Source organism: Diceros bicornis, chromosome 5 (assembly GCF_020826845.1).
Source record: "Diceros bicornis minor isolate mBicDic1 chromosome 5, mDicBic1.mat.cur, whole genome shotgun sequence".
In the NCBI taxonomy this organism is placed as follows: domain Eukaryota; kingdom Metazoa; phylum Chordata; class Mammalia; order Perissodactyla; family Rhinocerotidae; genus Diceros; species Diceros bicornis.
Window position 1 is genome coordinate 69,865,649 of NC_080744.1, and position 23,112 is coordinate 69,888,760.

Here is a 23,112-nt window from a genome sequence, read left to right on the forward strand (position 1 = left end):
AAAAGAGGAAGATTGGCAACAGATGTTAGTTCAAGGCCAGTCTTCCTCACACACACACACAAAAATTCATGGTAAAGTCCAGAGTCTTTAGCAAGTCGTTTATTGACTCGTTGATTCACCCAACAAATAACAAGTCATGTTAAGAGGTTTGCATTTTATCCTAAAAGCAATGGGGAGCCATTGAAGTGTATTCAACAAGAGAGTAACCTCACCAGTTTACCCTTTGGTTGCAGTGGGAGATGGATTAGAGGAGGAAGACTGGAAGCTGGGAGAACAGTAAAGAGGCAGCTGCAGCAGTCCAAACACAGGGTAGGGTAGAAGAGAGTCCTAGAGGGATTTGGGAGCTGTTTTGGGAGTGGAACTGCTGAACTTAGTGACAGATAGGACAGGGGATAAAAGAGAGAAAGGAGTCGAGGATGACCCCCAGGTTTCTGGCTTGAGCAGCAGCGTGGAGGCGGACAGCGTTCCCTGAGAAAGGGACTACAGGAGGAGAATGAAATCTGGAAGAGAATGCTGAGTTAGTTGTGGACACGTGGGTTTGAGGTACTGAGGGACATCCTGGGGAGATACCCAGTAGGCAGGTGGATACGTGGATCCAAAGATCAGGGGAGATTTGGCAGTCAACAACATTGAAGCCAGGGTGTTGGTGGGACTGCCTAGGGATAGGTAGAGTGGGGATTTCCCAATCGGCTCTTCCAGCTGCATCTCCAGCCATTCTGCCTCCTTCTGCAGGCAGCACACAGAGTCCTGCCCCTTGTCCTTGAACCTTCCCGTTCTGTTCCTTACCTGTTTGTGCCCACAGGGTTCCTTCTTCTAGAACCCAGCTCAAATATCACCAATTCAGTGAATCCCTTCATATCATAGTAATGATATGTTCACTTGTATGTTTCCTCCCGAGTCCGGTGAGGTAAACATCTTATGCATCCTTTTATTATATTTCCCTGACCTGGAAAATGTATTTAGCACATTACAGGTCTAGCGTTGAGATCTGTGAATAAATGAGCGAGCCAAAGAACAACTGGAGTGAGAAGGGTGGATTTCATCCAGCAGGCTGGGAAGAGTGACGTTATCAGCTCAGTGGGAAAGTTCACTCTAACAACGTGGCCCACTGCGGGGCTGGGAAGCGGTCTAGGCCACTGCCACCGGCAGCGCCTCTGCTTCGCCCCAGCCTCTTTGTACCTCGCTTCACCGGAGGCCTCCTAGAGACCAGCTTCACCTTTGCCCCACTCCCTAGTCTAGCCCTTAACTTTCCACCGTCCTCATTGGCTGCGCGACCCACCCAATGGGCAGGCAGGAAGGTAAGCTCGCTCTCCTCGCCTGGGGCGTCCGCTCTCGTTCGCGCGTCTCGCGAGCGTTACTGTGACTGGCGGAGACGGTGCAGCTTGGTCCGGCTCCTGGGTGCTGAGAAGCTGAGGGTGCAGCGAGGGGAGTGAGAGCAGAGACCATGTTCCGAGCGGCGGCTCTTGGGCAGCTCCGGCGGGCAGTGAGTCCGGGCAGCGGGGGCAGAGCCCGGCGACGGTCCAGCCTCAACCTGCCGTCCCTGTGAGGGTCTTGGCGAAGGTCACCGGCTCCCACAGACCTGACCGGCCCTCGCGAAGGCAGGCCCAGGCTGGCCTGGGGCTCGGGCCAAAGTTCGGGGCGGGGGGGCGGGGGGGCTGCCCTTGACTCCTTCCGGGCCGCCAGCTGGGGGCCGAGGTCGGAGGTTGCGGGTCAGAGTGACCCAGAATAAAGAGCCTGCGCTTCCGCTGCCCCTCCTCTCGGCTCTCTCCGCAGCCTCCCTCCCACACTCCAGATTTACTCTTCGCGCGGCCGGGCCGCCGGGGTCTCCACGTTTGGCGGGCAGCGGGCACCTGCGCCCCTGGGAAATCTTTACCCGAGGGAGGAAAATGCCCCTGGAATGCCCTCTTGGAAGGAGTTTAAAACCTGCATTCAGCCTGGAAGCCGACATTTCTGGAAGAATTAAACATTTTCACTGGGGGCATTGTGGCTGTTCGAATCCACTTTCAGTCAAGGGCTGGGGGTGAAGGGCGATGTGGTTGGGGAAACTTGCTCTGCTCTCTGGCTAATGGGGCAGTCCTGAGTTTAGGTGATTTTGTGTGAAGTCTGCCATCCAGTTTGACAGCTTTAGCCAATTTTGAAAGGCGGACGTCTTTTTATACTGCAGGCTGACCTGCTTTTAAGCCAGCAGATTGTTCGTTAAATAGCCAGGGAACTGTTAGTAGTGGTAAGTTTTTGATGCTTTCGTTAGTGACAAATCATGAGTTTACCACATTTCTCTCTTTTATTGTGAGAAAGACTGATAGAAAATATATTTTTGTCCTAATACTGTGGGACAGCAATATTTGGAGATTGACCAATTACAAGGCAATAGCAATTTATATTGTGGATTCTGTAGATTTTCTAATTTACAGTTAGGTTAAGTGAGAAAAACTTGGGTCAGAAACTTTCCTGATGTTTTGTACTTGTTCTATAATTTTTTTTGTGCATGCATGTTTTCCCATCCACCATTGGGATTTTCTCCCTAAGACATAGCTGGCAATCTTTCTAGATGTCTGTAGGACCTTTTCTTGTATATTCTTTTTCCATAAAAACAATCCTGACCCTCTCCCTCCCCACAAAAAGTTCAGACCCACATCTTTCAGGTCAGTGTTTAGTCTTTCCCTATGAGATTTTTTTCCTCAGAAGATCTAGACAAAAACAAGTTAAAGTCATGTATTTGGCAAAATTCCTGGTATGGAAGCCGTACTCACAGAAAAATACTTATCTGTGCAGTAATTGGAAGTTTTGTGGACAGGTTAGAAGTCTAGCATAAGTGAAATAATTGTGGTGGGGGGAATTCAGAACTCATTTTGTGGCACTAATAGAGAAAATGGAATGATTAGCTTAAGTAATTATCATCAACACAATTTGCCAATATACATAGACAGTATTTCCAGATCTTTACTGTGGTTTGCCAAAGACTTTGACCTTGACTTATTTTTAAAATTTGAAGTCAAGCTAAGTAGAGTAGCTACTCTAAAGTCATTAAGAACATTTGAGAGATTTGAATTTCAAATGTATAAGAAAATGGCGGGAATACTTCTAAGATGGATACATAAATACACATACGTATTTAACTTTTTAAATTTTGAAATTTCAAACTTAAAGAAAAGTTGCAAGAATAACATAAAGAGGGCCGGCCCCATGGCTTAGCGGTTGAGTGCGTGCGCTCCGCTACTGGCAGCCCGGGTTCGGATCCCGGGCGCGCACCGACGCACCGCTTGTCCGGCCATGCTGAGGCCTGGTCCCACATACAGCAACTAGAAGGATGTGCAGCTATGACATACGACTATCTACTGGGGCTTTGGCGGAGGTGGGGGGGGGGTGGCAAGGAGGAGGATTGGCAATAGATGTTAGCTCAGAGGCGGTCTTCCTCAGCAAAAAAGAGGAGGATTCAGCATGGATGTTAGCTCAGGGCTGATCTTCCTCACAAAAAAAAAAAAAAAAAAAAGAATAACATAAAGAATTCTCAAAACCCTTTGCTGAGTTTCACCAGCTGTTAACAGTTTGGCACATTATCTCTCTTCATATATACGTATTATTTTTTCGTAACCATTTGAGAGTATGTTGCAGACGGGACATTTACTCCTAAATAATTCATTGTATTTTCTAAGAACAAGGAGGTTCACTTTTCATGACTACAGTGTAATTGGCAAAATCAGCAAATTTAACAATGATACAGTAATCTATAGACGTGATTCAAATGTTGCCAATTGTCTTGTTAATGTTGTTTATAGCAGTTTTTCTTATTCTGGCGTAGAATAGTCCAGGATCATGCCTTGTGTTTAGTTTTCATGTCTCTTTAGTCTTTGTTAGAAAAGTTCCTCAGCCTTTCTTTGAGGGCATTGACATTTTTGAAGAGTATAGCCCTTCTATTTTGTTGACTGTTCCCCGATTTAGGTTTCTCTGGTATTTCCTCATGATTACATTCAGGTTGTGTATTTTTGGCAAGAGTATCACAAGTGGTATTATGTTCTCAGTGCATCACATTAGGAGGTTCATAATATTGGTTTATCCTATTATTGGTGGTGTTAACTTTACTTCACTAAAGTGTTGTTCACCAGGTTTCTCCACTATCAAGTTACTACTCCTCCCTTTGTAATTTTTAACTAATTTGTGGGGAGATACATTGAGACTGTGTAACTCTCCTGTTTCTTGTCAGACTTTCACCCACAAGTTTTAACATCTGTTGATGAATCTTGCCTGAGAAATGATTATTATGATGTAAAATGGTGATTTTTTCTAATTCCATCATTCCTTCTACATTTATTACCATTTATAAGGAAGAATTTTACCTTCTTATTTATGTATTTATTTATGGACTCATGTATCCTTATTTAGTAGGTTATAGTCCATTACTACTCTTAAATTTTTTGATGCTCAAGTTGTCCCATATTTCTAAAGTGGGAGTCCCTTCAGTCTGGCTCCTGTGTACTTATATTTATCATGTCATAAAGTCAAAATAGCTTATCTAAAATCCCCACTCTTGAAATTTTAAAAAATTGTGCTATAGCTAACCATGAGTAAATTTAGGAAGATATATTTTCAGAAACCATATTTTTAATAATAGACTAAAGTTAATCTATTAAAAGATTTAAAAGATTACCTTAAACTGTTAACACAACATTGTGAGTACAACTAACACTACTAAACTGTACACTTAAAAATGGTTAAGATGGTAAATTTTATGATGTGTTTTTTACTGCAATTAATGAAAAAAAAAGAGATACCTTAAACTGTTAGAATGTAAGTTAAATGATTTGCATTTGGTATCTTAAGTTCCATTTCCAGTTTTACTGATTTGTGCCCTTGAGCAAAGTCCTGCATCTTTGGGGGACTCCTCAATGTCATCTGTTAATGAAGATGATATTTTATATCTATCTACAATAAAGAACTAGAGAACACACTAAGAGGGCAGTATGTAGGTATTTGCAGTTAGTTAACATTCTTGTGGGGATATTAATCTGAATTATTAGTATTTTATTCATTTGCATATGAAATTGATTTGTTGACTAATAAGAAGATACCAAAGAAACATTTTATGTGGAGAGTGAAGCAACACTTTTCAAGGTTGCTTGAGTGTTCCTGTTACTGTGTTCATTGCCAGATGGGAAGGCATATCCATCATGATTCGGAAGCTATGAAACTGGTATGAAGGAACACGACGTCTTTCAGAGTCCATGGTCTAGCGTTGATAAATGAGATTGAACTCTGTCATTTGCATGCAAATTTTAATTTCTTTTGAAAGAAGACAGAGAGCCAATTTCGATGTGGTTCTATAAGATTTATTGCATAAGGTGAATTCTGTAAAATTATGCTCCCTGTCAATGTGTCTACTAAGGGTCTTGTCTGTTTTTAAAGTGAAGTAAATTGACTGTGTTTTTAATATTATAATCAATGTCATATGACATTTCTAGTCATGATTAAAAGCTACCATATTTTATTACTAAAGAGGTTAAAGTAAGTTATTTAGTTTAAGTACAGAAATGTAATATACATTTTATTATCGCAAAATGTATGTTGAAATAGGGATAGGTGACTTTAATTATATATATATATATTTTTTCAGTAGAACTTGAAAAGATTTTGTAGCTTATTCCTGCGTTTTTGTTTTTGAGTTAAGAAGCAAAAAGACCCTCACACCTCCCCTCCCCTTACCCTTACCCCACTTAGCTTTCAAAGATGGTGGGGAGAAGTAGGTTAAAATTACTCTTCCTACTTTAGGTTTTGGGTGGGTTTGTAAGGGTAAAGTAGAGGTTAGAGTCCAGCTTTTGTTTTTTCTTCTAAGACGTGTGGTAGTTTCCTACATGAAAGTACTGTTAAAATCACATCAGGAACTCCTTAGTTCAAAAGCAGTGTCCAAACTGTTAAGCTTGAATAGGAGAAGGACCAAAATGTGTTCATTGGACTTCGCTATAACTAGATCATAGGTGACTTGGAAGAGATGGGATTCAGCGTGGTAGTGGAAGTGAAAGCGTTTGCTGTGAGTAAAGAAGAAAGAGAGAGGTGAGGTAGTAGAGTGGAGCATATGGACATTATTTTCAAGAAATTTGGCTCTGAAAGGGTAGAGAAAGGATGGTAACCCCTTTAAACTCTGCCCTCAAGAAGTATACCATCTCATAAAGGTCAGTCAACTTAATAATGGCATGTGGCTAGTATGTGAAAGAAAACTTCACGTTTTACTATTTGTAACTAAGTCTAGTTAGTAGTCTAGATAAGTTCTCTAAAAGCCTAATGAGGTATCTGTTTTAGTAATTTAACAACTTTATATACTGTTCTTGGTAGGTACACATATAAGTGCTTAGGTAATTATCAATGAGGTAGAAAGAGTTGCTTTTTGGTTTTTGGTCATTGGAAGGAAACTTTTCATTTAGTTGTTAAACATTGAGTGCCAGCTATGGCAGGCACTGAGCTCACAAGTGGAAAACAAAACATACTTAGTCCCTTCCCACGTGGTATGAATAGACTGGGAAAGACAAACATTGAACATACTGTTTTAAGTGTGATCATTGTTAACAGAAAGGTGTATAGGCTTTTTGGGGAACTTGTAATGGGGGAGAGGATTAATCTAGTTAGGAGGCTGGAAACACTCTGAAAAGATATTTGTGCAATTACTTTGTAAACTAAGGTGCTTTACAACTATTGTTATTGGGTGATGAAGTAATAGTAAGGGTGAAGGATTTTCTTTAGGTAAAAATGTCACTTCATTTTTGAGTTTTGTCTGTTCATATTGTATGTGTTCTTATGAGATACATATCTTGCTTTTTTTTTTTTGGTGAGGAAGATTTGCCCTGAGCTAACATCTGTGCCATTCTTCCTCTATTTTGTATGTGGGTTGCCACCACAGTATGGCTGATGAGTGGTGTAGCTCCGCGCTTGGGGATCCGAACCTGCGAACCCCGGGCCACTGAAGTAGAGCATGCCGAACTTAACCACTATGCCACGGGGCTGGCCCCAACATATCTTGCTTTTTTAATATGGCGTTATTTCCAGAGTTGAACTAGAAACAAGTAAAAGAAAGCATCAGTCACGTTAGTTTGATTATTAAAAAAAAAAAAAAAACAACTTAAGGTCCATGTGAATTCTTTCTAAGGTAAAGTGGAACAAGCTGAAGGGGCTCTGGAAATTAAGAATAAATAGTGCTGGAGTAATGACACAATATAAAAAGAAAGATTTACAGCCCCCTTGCTTCAATTCTGCACAGCTCTGAAGGGCCATCCTAGCTCCAGGGCTCCTTGTGGGATCAGCTAAGGTCTTTGTTGGGACTGCATTGAGGTTTTGCAGTTTTCCTTCTTCCACTGCCCATGCCTATTTCCTTGATGCCTCAGGAATGTGGTTTCCAAGAGTACTTCCCAATAAACTTCTTGCACACCCACACACACGTAAGGAAGATGTAAGGGTAAAGTGGAAACAAGCATTTATAATCTTGAAGGATCTACTGTATGTAATGAATTTAACTTCTCTCTTCTGTGTCTAGAATGGTCCTAGATATGTTCGTTCTTGGGAGAATTAAGAAAACAGTCATTCACGTCATTTTCTGTGGCTCAGATGAGTAACATTGGAGAATGGCTGATGTAGAGTCTTAAAATAGCTTTTTATAGCTCAGTGTATAAAGTTAGAAGTATTAAAAGGATGTTTTTAAAGCAATAGAAGATTTAAAAAACAATAGACTTTATTTTTTGAAGCCGTTTTAGGTTCACAGCAAAATTGAACAGAAAGTATGGAACATTTGTTCCCATATCCTCCTTGCCCCCTACCCACTCAGTCTCCCTCACTATCAACATCTTCCACCAGAGTGGTACGTTTGTTGCAATTGATGAACCTACATTGATACATCATTATTACCCAAGGTCGGTAGTTTACATTAGGGTTCACTCTTGATGTGGGTTTTGACAAATGTACAGTGACATGTATCCACCATTATAGTATCACACAGGATAGTTTCACTGCCCTGAAATCCCCTGTGCTCTGCCTGTTCATCCCTCTGTCCCCCACTAACCCCTGGCAACTACTGATCTTTTTATTGTCTCCATAGCTTTGCCTTTCCAGCATGTCATATAGGTGGAACCGTACAGTATGTAGCCTTTTCAGACTGGCTTTTCACTTAGTAATACTCATTTAAGGTTCCTCCATGACTTTTCATGGCCTGATAGCTTTTTTTTTTTTTAAGCGCTGAATAATATTCCATTTGCTGGAAGTACCACAGTTTATCCATTCACCTACTGAAGGCCATTTTGGTTTCTACTAAGTTTTGGCAATTATGAATAAAGCTGCTGTAGACATCCATGGGCAGGTTTCTGTGTGGACATAAGTTTTCAACCCATTTGGGTAAATATCAAGGAGCATGGCTGCTGGATTGTACGGCAAGAGTATATTTAGTTTTGTGAGAAAATGCCAAATTGTCTTCCAAAGTGGCTGTACCATTTTGAATTTCCACCAGAGTTCCTCTTGCTCCACATCCTCACCAACATTTGGTGGTGTCACTGTTTTGGATTTTCACCATTCTAATAGGTATGTAGTGGTATCTCATTCTTGCTTTAATTTGCAGTTCCCTAATGACATATGATGTTTAGCATCTTTACATGTGCTTATTTACCATCTGTATATCTTCTTTGGTGAGGTGTCTATTCAAATCTTTAACCCATTTTCAAATCAATTTGTTCATTTCTTATTGTTGAGTTTTAAGAGTTCTTTGTGTATTTTAGATAACAATCCTTTATCAGATATATATGCCTTTGCAAATATTTTCTCCCAATCTGTGGCTTGTCATCTCATTCTTTTGATGAAGAGGTTTTTAAAAAGAATGTTCAGTTGATTTATTGGACATATACTCTGTGCTAGACAGTAAAGTAGAGGCTAGGGTTATAGTGGTAAGAAAATCAGATATGGCCCCTGTACTCAAAATCAAATGGGGAAGACAAGTTAATCAAGTGAATATAGTCAACTGTGGTAAGTGCTATAATGAAGGGAATTCAGGGTACTGTGTTGGTGCTAGCAAAGTTAACTAGTCTGAGGAGATTCAAAGAGGGCTTTTATGTGTAGCTAACATTCATTGAGCATTTGTGTCCCAGGCACTATTCCCAGAGCTTTACATTTACTAATTTAATCCTCACAACAACTCTGTGAGATTATTATTGTTGTTATCATCATCCCCATTTTATGATCAGGGAACTGAGTCACAGAGAAGTAATGCTGGAGGTGAGATTCAAACTCAGACGAGTGGTTCCAGAGCCTGTACCTTTTACAACTGCACTGTACTAAGGCTTCTTGGAGGGACTGGCATTTAAGAAGAAAACCTAAGATGATAAACTGAAAGCTAATCAGGTAACAGGGGAAGAGGTCCTCTAGGCAGAAGAAACAGTGTGTGGGAAGGCTGGAGGTCAGAGAGAACAGGGCAAGTTCAAGTGTATAAAAATGAGGTATAAATGGAGTTAAGGATATATGGCTCGGGAGGTAGATCAGGCTGTAAAATAAATGCCTGGTAAGCCAACCTAAGGAGTCTAGTTTACCGTATCCTAGGGGACAGGAAGCAATTGATATATTTTAAGCAGGGGAATAACACCTTAGATTTGTGTCATGAAAAGATGACTGAGAGAAATGGATTGGAGGGGAGCAAAGTTGGCTTGGGAGACGATTGGAGTAATATGGGAGAGGGATAATGGCCTGCACTACGTAGTGGCGTTGATGATGGAGAGAAATGAATGTATTTAGGAGATACTGTATTTAGAAGGAAAAATTGTTATGACTTCAGTGGTTGATTGGATGTGAGGTTTGAGAAAAACTGATTCCTAACTGATGAGTAATTAGAGAGCTGGAGTGGAAGATGGGGTAGTGGGTTTTTAATTTTGCGATTCATTAAAGTTGGGAGAACTTCAAACATGTTAAAATATTGACGGGAGGAAGCCTGGGAAAGGGGAGAGGTTGGAGACATTATGAGAGGAGATTACAGAAAGAAGTCTGAGTAGATTTGAGTGGATGGACTCTAGAGCCCAGACGAAGGGATCAGATCCAGGAGGAAGGAGCTGCAGCAGCTTGCACTGTGCTAGGGCAGGGGTAGGAGTTTCTGTGTTGGATATCAGGAAGGGGAAGTAAGTCCCTTCTGATGGCTTCAGTTTTCATTATGAAATAGGAAGTGAAGCTCTCTTCTGAGAGCAGGGAGCAGACTGTGTTGGCAGTTTGAGAAACATCAGAAGGGGATATTTGAAATAGTTGCTATGGAGAGTAAGTGAGAGTGCCAACAAGGATATCATAATGACATTGCCAGGCAGTTTTGAGGGCCCAGATAAGGTTGATGACCAAGAGTTTATGGCGGCACCAGTCTGCATTAATTAATTTTAATTTAAGTAGCAGTGTTTTGAAGAGATTGAGGTTGCTTTCTGGGCAGTTATCTTATTAAGTATTTCAATAGTTATCTTTAAATGTTTAAGAATTTGGCTCGTTTTTTCCCCATAAAAAGGAGGACCCTAAACTATACCAATGCAATGGGTCATAAGATAAGATAATAAAGTGACTTTTATTTAAAAACCTTTTCAGTAATGGACCTGTACTTTTTGAATCTTTAATGGTATTCTATACTACTCTTCTACTTAAAATAGGATTTTAGGGTTATAGAATTTTTAGAGCTGGAAAAGAGGGCTTTGATGTCATCTTTTTTGTTTCTTTTTGACCAGGGCTATTTTTTTTAACAAGGGAAATCTTACAGGAATGACCCATATATAAAACAGCTAAAAATGATGGTGCTTTGATGTGAGCTGGTAATTAAAAAACCCAATTTCTGGAGTCCACCTACCTGGACTTTTAACCTGGCTCTGCTTCCTAGCTATGTAGCCTCTAAGCTCCAATTTCCTCGTTTGTAAAGTCAGGGTAATAATAGTACCTATATCATAGAAGTTTTATGAGTTTTAGATAAGGTGTTTTATATGTATATATGCTTAGTACAGTGCTCTATGAATGTTGTTTTGGTTAATTTGGTTAAAGCAAAGCTGGGGGCCATTCTGGCAGCCCTACCTGCGTGGTTCCTACTTTATCCTGTGTGGTGGTTCATTTTTTTTTGTGTGTGTGTGAGGAGGACTAGCCCTGAGCTAACATCCGATGCCAATCCTCCCATTTTTCTTGAGGAAGATTGGCCCTGGGCTAACATCCATGCCCATCTTCCTCTACTTTATATGGGACGCCGCCACAGCATGGCTTAACAAGCGGTGTGTTGGTGCACGCCTGGGATCCGAACCTGCGAACCCCGGGCCGCTGCAGCAGAGCGCGTGCACTTAACCACTTGCACCACCGGGCCGGCCCTGGTGGCTCATTCTTTAGGTGCCTCCCTGAAAACCTTAGCCTTCTATGGAGTGTAGTTTGAACACCTCTGATCTAGTTGGTCTCCCTCAATTTGCAGGTGAAGAAACTGGGCTCTAAATTGAGGAATAACATTTTGAAGGTCACAGACCAATTTCTCCTGCTCTAGGCTACACACAACAATTATTGCTGAATTAAGCCCCATAACTGTGTTGAGATGATATAGCTTCTCTTTAGGTGGTATCTGAGAAATAGAAGGTAGACCGTTGTGTTAGAAGGAAACTTAGTATTAAAAAATGCCTTTATGCTTAGTAAAGATTGATGAGATAGATGGACTGAGTGGGTTCTTACATATATTCTTTTGTTGTTGTTTACTCTTACAAATCTAACTTTGAACAGTCTTGAAAAGAATATACAGTGTCCCCCTGGAAGTTCTAAAAAGCTTGACGATTCCTTAGGAGAACTACCTAATCTTATGATAGAACTATAATTTACAGCAAATATGGGCTTTCAGCCACCAAATCTTGGATTTATTCTTCAAATGGTGATGAAAATCTCATAATTTTTATGGTAAATGATGTGTGAAACATAATCAAAAATATGGTGTCTGATATATATTGGTAATAAATAGTTTGTTACTGGCAATTCTTGTGAAATGTGACTTAAATCATAAATTGTGCCATTGGGTCCTAATTACAAAGTTTTTTTTACAAGATATTGTGTTCTTCTGATTAAAAAAGAAAAAGTACCATATAATTCTACAGATATATATTGGAAAAAAACTTTGTATTAGACTCTGGCGATACAAAAATGAACAGGCATGGTGTTTGCCTTCTAAAAACTTTTCATTCCATCCCAGGAATTGTGAATTGTGAATTGCTACAACTTTTATGGAGAACAGTTTGTGTCAGTCAGTATTAAAAACCTTAAAAGCGTACCTGCCTCTTGATCTAACACTTCTACTTCTAGGAATTTGTTATAAGAAAAGAATCTGAAGATACACATAAAGATTTCTAATCTTAATTTTAACCACCTCCCGTAAGAAGGCAATTTTTTATTGTAAAAAAGAAAAAGTTATACAGACAGGTAATTGATTTGGCAACAACAAAAGTCTCATTTTCTCCCCTTTCCTTGCTCCCTTTGAGTAAACAAAAAGGGAGGAAAAAGACAAGAAATGTCCACTGATACACGGTGCAGTGATTCCTTCCTCTGGCATGTCCTGCTATGCTGTCCTCTTCCTACCCTCAGGTTGATGTGGCTCAGGAAGCATTTCTACCCCTGGAAGGCTTACCCTAGAGTCTCTGGGCCTCAGCTCTGGGATTGGGTTCATCAAGGATAGAGGGGGTTTAGAGGGCTGAGGAGAAGGTTGGGGATGAAGTGGTAGTGTAGGAGAGAGGGGAGAAGGGAGGGAGGCAGGTAGGTAGAGTAGTGTACAGGGGAAGAAGGGTCTGTATCTTGTTGAAGATTGCACAGAATCTGGCTTAGTCTTCTATGGAAGTAGAGCACCTAGAGTAGAGTCTGGCTGGGTTCCTTTCTATACCAAAAGGAACTGTCTTCTGTTAAGGATCATGCAGAGATTTAGCTATGAGGATGGTTTTCTCTGCATTGTTTATAATAATAATAATAAATTAATAACCTAAATGACTACAGAGACTGGTTAAACTGGTATGTTCATATACTATGTTAATAAAAAGGCGAAAAATATTAAAATGAAACAATTGATATTTATAATATAGTAAATGAAAAAACAGATATTTTGTAAATTTAGTTGTGTAACCAGCATTATAGTCTCTTGTCTGGCTTCCCTTCATTCATACCCTCCTTGTAAATTTCCAGCTCTGGGTAAATTTTATACTATATTTTCTTCACTCCAACTCTGGATCTGAAGATTATTGCTGAATTAAGCCACACAATCATCAGTGCCTCTTTTTTCTCATTTCTCATTGCCGTTCCCCTCAAGGATAGTTCCAGAATTTTCTTCTTTCCTCATGCCTATGGTGCCCATCCTGTTCTTTTCACATGACAAGAACACCTAAACTTCATTCCTTTCTTCCTCATCATTCTCTACCTCGTGATATGCAGCCTCCAACATTTTGGATCTCTTCATTAATTGAAAAACTGTTCTATCTTATAATTGTATGTGAACAAGTCTTATTTCCCTTAAAATCTTTGAGCACATGAAATTTTTGTTCATCTGTGTGTTCCTGGTGTTTGGAATTATCCAGGTGACCATGAACTATTGGTGATCTCTTGATAGTCCACAGGTGATATGGATGGGTATTGGTTGGTTCCAAGATACTGTCTACAAGCTTCTTTTTTGAATTTGGAAGCATATTTGAACAGTTGAAACCTCAGCAAAATTGCTGTGTAGTGTTATATTTTTAAAGACAGATTTACATTATCTGTTACTTTGGTATTGAGTGCATTTTGCCTGAAGCAATAGAAATCAACTTTAGTAATTGACCCATTATTTCTGGATGTATTGTACTCTTTAGCAGTATTGCTGCAAGTGAATGTAATTGGTAGTAGTTTGATTCCTAATTTGATAGTTACTGTGTTCTATCTAAGGTTTTTAGATTTAGATATATTTAGCAATTTCTAATTGAATATAGATTAATGGGAAAGTTGTTTTGAAATAATTAAAATTTTTTTTCTAACAGTACAACACTGATTTGTGTTTTTGTATTAGGTAAGAATATTAGTGATAGAGTGATGGACACAAAGAACTCAGTTTTTTGCTATTGACTGGGTATTTTGTAAATACATTTATAGAACTGAGTGTTGTGTACAGTTTTTTTTTTTTTTTTGGTGAGGAAGATTAGCCCTGAGCTAACATCTGCTGCCAATCCTCCTCGTTTTTCTGAGGAAGATTGGCCCTGAGCTAACAGCTGTGCCCATCTCCCTCTATTTCATATGTGGGATGCCTGCATGGCTTGATAAAGCGGTACATAGGTCCACAACCGGGATCCGAACCTGCGAACCATGGGCTGTTGAGGCGGAGTGCGAACTTAACCACTACGCCATGGGCCCCTTGTGTACAGTTTTTCTTTAAAGCACGCATGCTTAACAATTAGACTAAAAAAAAAACCTATTTGTATTACAACATTCTTTTCCATTTTTTTCTCCTTTTAGGCCTCATTGCTACGATTTCAGAGTACCCTGGTAATAGCTGAACATGCAAATGATACCCTAACACCCATTACATTAAATACCATCACTGCAGCCAGACATCTTGGAGGTGAAGTGTCCTGCTTAGTAGCTGGAACCAAATGTGACAAGGTGAGAAATTTTTAAGGTCAACCATAGCAAATATAATCTCCATCAAGAGACAGGGAAAGATGGCGAAAGAGAATTATGCTGAGGACTGTAACCCAAACTGGGCTCTAATCCTCATTAAATGGCCAATATCACAACTGTTACTACATGTGAAAAAGGAGCTAAAAGGTTTGCTTGCTAAGCATTTTATCTTTTGAAAGGAGGACTTGATTTAGTTTCATTGGCACCATCATGTGCCATCAGATACCAAGTAGAATGATAATATTTGAGTCCCCTTAGAGGTTAATAGCTAATCCCTTTTTTGTATTGATGAATATACTTGCTAATTGCTTTTAATTCCTGAAAGTGGTAAATCTGGACAAAACATCATGGGTGTTAATTTTTAATTGGTATAAGAATTCAAATGTAAGTACTGTGCTTTCTAAACTATAGCTGGTAGTAAAAGAATGTTCTTTGTTTTTGTTGTTGTTCTTGTTGTTGAAATAAGACAAGGACAGCTTTGTAAACTAACTCCCCGGAAAGGTGCTATATATGGTTTGCAGAGTATTGTACCACTGGGCTGCAGTGTAGTTGAAATTGTGCTCCAATTATGCTTACCCAGCTTGAGCCACCAATTCCCTGTCACACCATACAGGAGTTGCCGAGTGTGTAGTTGGGGGCTTGGACCTCAGAGGAGGAAATCTGGAGAGAGCATGTTTTTTTTTTTTTTTTTTTTGGTGAGGAAAATCAGCCCTGAGCTAACATCCGTGCTAATCCTCCTCTTTTTGCTGAGGAAGACCAGCTCTGAGCTAACATCTATTGCCAATCCTCCTCCTTTTTTTTTTTTTCCCCCCAAAGCCCCGGTAGATAGTTGTACGTCATAGTTGCACATCCTTCTAGTTGCTGTATGTGGGACACGGCCTCAGCATGGCCGGAGAAGCGGTGCATTGGTGCATGCCCGGGATCTGAACCCAGGCCGCCAGTAGCGGAGCGTGCACACTTAACCGCTAAGCCACGGGGCTGGCCCAGCATGTTTGTTTTTAGAGGAGTTGATTTATTTTTTATTAAATGGCATTGATGCAGAGCATGTGATAAAATATGAAGTTTCAGAGTGCTAGTGGCGCTTCTGTCTGATTTCTTACTTGAAATTCATATCTTAAGAGAATGTATTCTAGGAAGTTTGGGGTTAAGTTGTGTGAATTTCTTTAGCTAAATCCTGCTAGCAACTATTGAATCTTACATGGTTGATATTAACCACAAGGTATGATGATATGGCTAAGTCATCTTTTTTGATTGCCCTGCTTTCAGATATGTAAGTTCTGAGTTTGATCATTTATTTTGCTGTGATTTTTTTTTTTTTTGTAAGGAAGATCAGCCCTGAGCCAACGTACATGCCAATCCTCCTCTTTTTTTTTTTCTGAGGAAGACTGGCCCTGAGCTAACATCCGTGCCCATCTTCCTGCACTTTATGTGGGACGCCGCCACAGCATGGGCTGACGAGCGGTGTGTCGGTGCACACCCGGCATCCGAACCCAGGCTGCCAGCAGCGGAGCACTCACTTAACTGCTAAGCCATGGGGCCAGCCCCTTGCTGTGATTTTAAATAATTATTTTAATATTACTTTAAAAATATTTGAAGTGCCGTTTTATTTACACTATTTTGAGAAAAATCAGAAGTCATCTTCTCTTCAGTTACAATCTTATTATCATGTCATGTTCTAATCTTAAAGAAAAATAATCAGTACCTATATAAAGAGACGCTGTTAATAGCCTAAGCAGATTTCAGTTTTATACTGTTTTCTGTAACTGTTTATTGTAAGCAGCAAGTGAGTCTTCTGTGTTGTGACTGAAGTTTTTGCTAGTAAAAAAAAAAGATAGTTTTGATAGTACAAGATAGTCTGCCAGTGAATACTTGATTCAGCACAGGTACTTTTACGCTGCATCCTTTCTTCAATGAATATTGTTGCAACCTTACAGTCTATTGAGGGGGGCAGGAGGCACAGCCTTTTATGCCTGCTCATTAGTGAATCAGCATGAAGGTAAACAAGAAGACAAAAGACCATAATATGATTGCCATATCTCTGCTAAGCAGAAACTAGTCACGATGTAATTAAAGAGATTTAGAAAGGGGAATTCTAACTGCCTTTTGTATACAGGAAATCGCAGTGATCAAAAAACTTTCCCAGAAACCCATCCTGATGCCAAACAGGAAAAATGAGGAATTAAAATAGAAAATATTTTGCTTCATCATAGATACATGTATGTAGATGGGTAGGAACTCAGTGGTTGACAATGTACTGTTATGTAAGATTTTCTCTATTGCCCAGATTCACTAATTTTAATATTAGCAGAAATTATTATTGCCAAATAAAGTACAGTGGCCTGTAGACCAGTGTGATTAGGTCCTCTTCTTTACCTCTAGGAAACCCTAAGTCTGAAATGTATTGGCTGTGTTATTATTGTGTATGTGTGTGGAGAGAGAGTGAGAGAGAGAGAGAGAGAGAGAGAGAGAGAACCTAACCATTGCCTTATTTTCACCATTTCTAAGATGATGAAGTTACACTTGCCTTGAGCGAAAGGTAAAGAACGCGATTTACAATTAAATTTGAATAGAGAGCTGTTGTGGTTTTGGTTTATCAATTAGTACTTTTCTTTCTTGGGGCAGGAGTTTTTGTTTAAGGTCAATTGGTAGTAAGATCAATTGGCTTTATATTTTCTTTGTTAATATTTTGTTTCATTCCTAAGTAGCCCTTTTTCTAATAAGAACAATTTTTGCAATTGGCCTTTAAGATTTTACGCTCTGTTGATATTTATAGTGGTGCCTCTATTTGTATCTTTCTGTTAGGTAGATAATTAAAAACTCTTTTAATCATAGGTGGCACGAGATCTTTGCAAAGTAGCCGGTGTAGCAAAAGTTCTGGTGGCTCAGCATGATGCATACAAAGGCCTCCTTCCAGGTGAGGTTTTCCAGTGGAAAAAATGTAATGTCTAAATTATGCTTGAATATATGAATATGAAAATATCATGAAATGTGTTTATCGAATGTTTTTAATTCTCAGAGGAACTGACACCATTGATTTTGGCAACTCAGAAGCAGTTCAGTTACACACACATCTGTGCTGGAGCATCTGCCTTTGGAAAGGTGAGAAGATCGAGAATGTGGAATCTGATGTCACTACTCAGAAGGGTTCGATTTCATTGTGCTGAAAATGTACAACAGTCTTTGTTTAAATAGCTAATTGTGGCTTTCTGAATGAGTGTTGTAATTTTGCTAACATTTATTCTTTTACGATTTTGTTATAATTTCTGTTTAAAACGCTATCTCCAGGTTTTGGAATTTTGTCACGGAGGCAACTCTGTTCTTTAAAGATTTTGTCATAATTTATTAGAATGCCACTTCCAGATTTTCAGATTTTGTCATGGAGAAAACTCTATTTAGGCTATTTAAAAGTTTTTTTTTTTCTTTAAAAACAATGTTGAACTGTCTGTTTGTGTGTGAATGTAATTTATATTAGTAACCCATCTTAAGTTATGGTTTATTTTTGTGGCTGATGATATTTAGCAAGGCCAAATTCTATGTAGTTGGGGGAGTTGGGAAGGGCTGTGTGGTGGTTGAAGACATCCTGAGGGTAAAGAAAGCTGTAATCTGATCATGTGCATTGTGATATGTCAGAAGAAAGAATATGCTGTCAGATGGATAGTGGTCAGCGTGAAGTTTTTAAAAAAGGGGAGGAGGTGGGGGGCCCCAAGAGAATGAATTTGTCAGTGGGTCTTTCTTGCTCTCTCTGTGGCCATGGGTATTATCCTAGCTCCCTTTTCTTTTATCCCATTCTTAATAAGCTGCACTTTTTTTTTACTTTTAAATATTATAAATTAAGTTGTACACAAATACGTTCTTATTATAAAGGATGCATACAGTACAGCAGTATATACAGCAAGGTATCCAAATCCCCTTTCTTATTCCTATCTCTGTCTTCTGTCTTCAGAAGTACAGGTTTTAACAATTGTACATTCTTTTAGGCCTCTTTTTGCGGGTTTTCAAATTATAATATATGTGCAGTTTTTTTTTTTTACCTCTAAAATGGGATAACATTGCATGAATTGTTTTGCAGCTAGTGGTTTTTACCTGAGTATGTCTTGAAAATATTTTTTCATAACGTGTCTGTCTCATTTTTTTTATGGCTGCATAATTGTATTTAGCCAAGAATGGACAGTAGGGTTTTTTCTAATTTTTTGCATTTATTAACTTTGCTGCAAGGAAACATCCCTGTACATACATCTTTGTATACAGGTGCTGGTATTTATTTAAAATAGAGTTCTAGGGGCCGGCCCAGCGGTGTAGTGGTTAAGTTTGCATACTCCACTTCAGTGGCTCAGGGTTCGTGGGTTCAGATCCTGGGCGCGGACCTACACACTGCTCATTAAGCCATGCTGTGGCGGCGTCCTGTATTTAAGTAGAGGAAGATGGGCACAGATGTTAGCTCCAGGCTAATCTTCCTCACCAAAAAAAAACCAGACACACACAAAAAGTAGAGTTCTAGAAGTGAAATAGCTGGGTAAAGACTATGTGCTTTTAAAATTTTGATGTATATTGCTAAATTACTCTCTTAAAAGGATGCCTCAGTTTACACTCCACAGTGTCATGTGAGAGAACCTTGCCAACACTGTGTTGTACATTTTAACATTTTTTACCCTTAATCTGATGGGTGAAAAATTGTATCTTTTTAAATTTTGTATTTCTCCAGTTGATAGTGAGATCAAACATCTTTTCATATAGGTATTTGTCATTTTTATTTCTTCTTTGAGTTGCCTTAATTTGACTTTTTTCCCTTTTACGTTCACAATTCTATTATCATTGATTTTTAAGTATGAGTTTGGGGAATAAGATATAAGCTCTTTCATCAGCTAACCATGTTGAGTGGCAGTAACAGTGAGGTCCCAATACATTGATCTCTTTTCTTGCAAAATGAGTAGTGTTTGTGAATATTTATCTGTGGTACGGTATTGCTTCTAGAGATGAATCACCACAAACTGTGTAGGGACCTTGCACAGTCACCCACATAAATTGTTCTAGTTTGTTTTTAACCTCTAGAATTATCAATTTGAACTCATTAAAATTTTTCTTTTAAGGTTAATAGAATGTCTAGGCAATAACAGAATTTTCAGTGTATAATGTAAACACATGAGTTTAGTGAACAATTCTTCTTTTATTAGGTTGTCACATTGCAGACTCATAAGCTTTTCAATTTTTGTATAAGGTTTAGTAATTGATAAGTAAGATGGTTCTACAGACATACATGACCTTGGGCTAGTCATTTACCTTCCTGAAGTCTGTTTTTCTTATGTGAAATGATGCAGTTTGACCAAGTGACATCTAAGATCCACCAACTAGAGATGTTAAAAAATGGAATGGATTTCCTCTATGGTAGGTTTTCCTTTCCCTGGAGATGATTAAGTCAGAAACATGGCATCCCACTACTGTGCTTTGGGATGTTAGATATGAGCGTTGCACTAAAAGATTTCCTTTCTGAGAGTTTTGATCCTGTTTTGGATGATTTACACAATTTCATGAGTCTTGAGTTTCTGTGATGACAGTTCACCTAAAAGATCGTTAAACCAAGAAAAGGTGTTTGTTGTATCTAATTAGCTAGATTTTAATACTCTGGCCTTGATTGCTGTGTTGTGACTTATGGAAATTTTGGGAACAAGAGTCACATAATAGTACTTGGTGCTGCTGCCTCTGAATGGGTTTGGAATGAGAAAGAGACCATCAGATGAAGCTAAACTATTTGCCCTATAACAGTCCTTCACCAACTGTGGTTTTGAGATACCACACTTTTTTTACTGGTATGCTAGAATTTTAAAATTTGTCATCTTTTTATGCATGAAAATAACACTGGCAGTTATTGCCTCTCCTTCCCTGAAACCAGATGGTAAAGCCTGTTGGATAGCGCAGAGATAGATCTTTTTACCATCCACCCTCTCAGGACATGTAGATGGAAGATCAAACCCTGAAAAACGTATGCCTTTAAGCACGGTGGTAAGTTTTTTTCAAGATGTACTAAAATAAAACAAGTGATAATGGAAGTAGAAAAGATATTAAATTTTAAGGAATTTAGAAAGTTCTAAAACTTTAAAAAGACACACAGTCTGTATAACGTAAAATTTGTGAGAGAATCCTCTCAGCTAGGTAGCAATATTCTAGTAGTATTTCCTGAACAGTTAAAGAAGGTGGTTTAGGAAAAGAGTTGCTTAACTGAAGCAGGCTTTAAATACTGACAGATTTGTTTTGTTTTAAAAGTAGTTGTCTTCTACACCTCTTATTTATCACGTTAGAACTATATTTAATGGCACTTCCTTTTTTTTTTGGTGAGGAAGATGGGCCCTAAGCTAATATCTGTTGCCAAACTTCCTCTTTTTGCTGAGGACAATTAGCCCTGAGCTAACATCTGTGCCCATCGTCCTCCGCTTTGTATATGGGACGCTACAGCATGGCTTAATGAGTGGTATGTAGGTCTGCTCCCGAGATCCAAACCAGTGAACCCTGGACTGCCAAAGTGGAGCGTGCAAAGTTAACCACTATGCCACCGGACCAGCCCCTTTAATGGCATTTTAATTGTTTTCCCAAACTCTTTCTTTTCTTTTTTTTTTTTTTCAATTTTACTGAGGTCATATTGATTTATAACATTGTATAGTTTCCTTGTACATTATTCTATGTCAGTTTCTGTATAGACGGCATCATGCTCACCACCAGTAGTCTATTTTTTTTTTTTTTTTTTTTGCTGGGGAAGATTCACCCTCAGCTAACATCCGCTGCTAATCTTGTTCTTTTTGTATGTGAGCTGCCACCACAGCATAGCCACTGACAGATGAGTGTTGTAGGTCTGCAAAAGAACCGAACCTGGGCCTCCAAAGCAGAGTGCACCAAACTTAACCACTAGGCCACTGGGGCTGGCCCGCCAATAGTGTAATTTTTATCCATCATCATATATATGTGCCCCTTTATCCCTTTTGCCCATCCCCTCACCTCCTTCACCTCTGGTAACCTCTAATCTGTTCTCTTTATCCATGTATTTGTTTATCTTCAACATATGAGTGAAATCATATGGTGTTTGTCTTTCTCTGTCTGGCTTATTTCGCTTAACATAATACCCTCGAGGTCCATCCATGTTGTCGCAAATGGGATGATGTTGTCTTTTTTACGGCTGAGTAGTATTCCATTGTATATATACACCACATCTTCTTTATCCATTCATCAGTTGATGGGCCCTTGGGTTGCTTCCACGTCTTGGCTATTGTGAATAATGCTGCAATAAACATAGAGGTGCATCAGTCTCTTTGAATGTTGATTTCAAATTTTAGGATAAATACCCAGTCAGTGGGATAGCTAGATTGTATACTATTTCTATTTTTAGTTTTTTGAGAAATCTCCATACTGTTTTCCATAGTGGCTGCACCAGTTTGCATTCCCACCAGCAGTGTATGAGGGTTCCGTTTTTTCCACATCCTCTCCAACATTTGTTGTTTTTTGTCTTGATAATTATAGCCATTCTGCCAGGTATAAGGTGATATCTCATTGTAGTTTTGATTTGCATTCTGATAATGATTAGTGATGTTGAACATCTTCTCATGTGCCTGTTGGCCATCTGTATATTTTCTTTGGAAAAATGTCTGTTCATATCCTCTGCCCATTTTTTGGTTGAGTTGCTTGTTTTTTTGTTGTTGAGTTATATGAGTTCTTTATATAGTTTGGAGATTAACCCCTTGTTGGATATATGATTTGCAATATTTTCTCCCAGTTGGCGGGTTGTCTTTTCGTTTTGTTCCTGGTTTCCTTTGCCTTGCAGAAGCTCTTTGTTCTGATGTAGTCGCATTTGTTTATTTTTTTCTTTTGTTTCCCATGCCTAGGTAGACATGGTATTTGAAAAGATGCTGCCAAGACCAATGTCAGAGAGTGTACTGCCTGTATTTTCTTCTAGGAGTTTTATGGTTTCGGGTCTTACATTCAAGTCTTTAATCCATTGTGAGTTAATTTTTGTCTATGGTGTAAGATAATGGTCTGCTTTATTCTTTTGCACATGACTGTGTAGTTTTCCCAACACCATTTATTGAAGAGACTTTCTTTTCTCTACTGTATGTTCTTGGCTCCTTTGTCAAAGATTAGCGGTCCATAGATGTGTAGTTTTATTTCTGGGCTCTTAATTCTGTTCCATTATTTGTGTGTCTGTTTTTGTGCCAGTACCATGCTGTTTTGATTACTATAGCTTTGTGGTATATTTTGAAGTCAAGGATTGTGATGCTTCCAGTTTTGTTTTTTTCTCAGGATTGCTTTGGCTATTCGGGGTCTTTTGTCATTCCACATGAATTTTAGGATTCTTTGTTCTATTTCCGGGAAGAATATCATTGGGATTCTGATAGGGATTGCATTGAATCTGTAGATTGCTTTAGGTAATATGGACATTTTAACTATGTTTATTCTTCCAATCCAAGAGCATGGAATATCTTTCCATTTCTTTATGTCTTCTTTGAT

General features: G+C 39.0%; 1 protein-coding gene across 3 annotated transcripts in view; it reads left to right on the forward strand.

Moving 5' to 3' along the window:
- Positions 1 to 1,364: 1,364 nt before the first annotated feature.
- The window catches only part of ETFA (electron transfer flavoprotein subunit alpha), a 76,607-nt gene continuing 54,859 nt past the window's right edge, over positions 1,365 to 23,112 (forward strand). The window contains exons 1-4 of one of the 3 annotated variants that reach the window (XM_058542160.1): positions 1,365 to 1,483; positions 14,461 to 14,607; positions 17,458 to 17,539; positions 17,642 to 17,724. In XM_058542160.1, the coding sequence (XP_058398143.1) occupies positions 1,445 to 1,483; positions 14,461 to 14,607; positions 17,458 to 17,539; positions 17,642 to 17,724 (351 nt within the window). In that variant the 5' untranslated portion in view covers positions 1,365 to 1,444. The remainder of the gene's footprint in view (positions 1,484 to 14,460; positions 14,608 to 17,457; positions 17,540 to 17,641; positions 17,725 to 23,112) is intronic. The other 2 variants (XR_009220089.1, XM_058542159.1) reach the window with 2 other exon arrangements.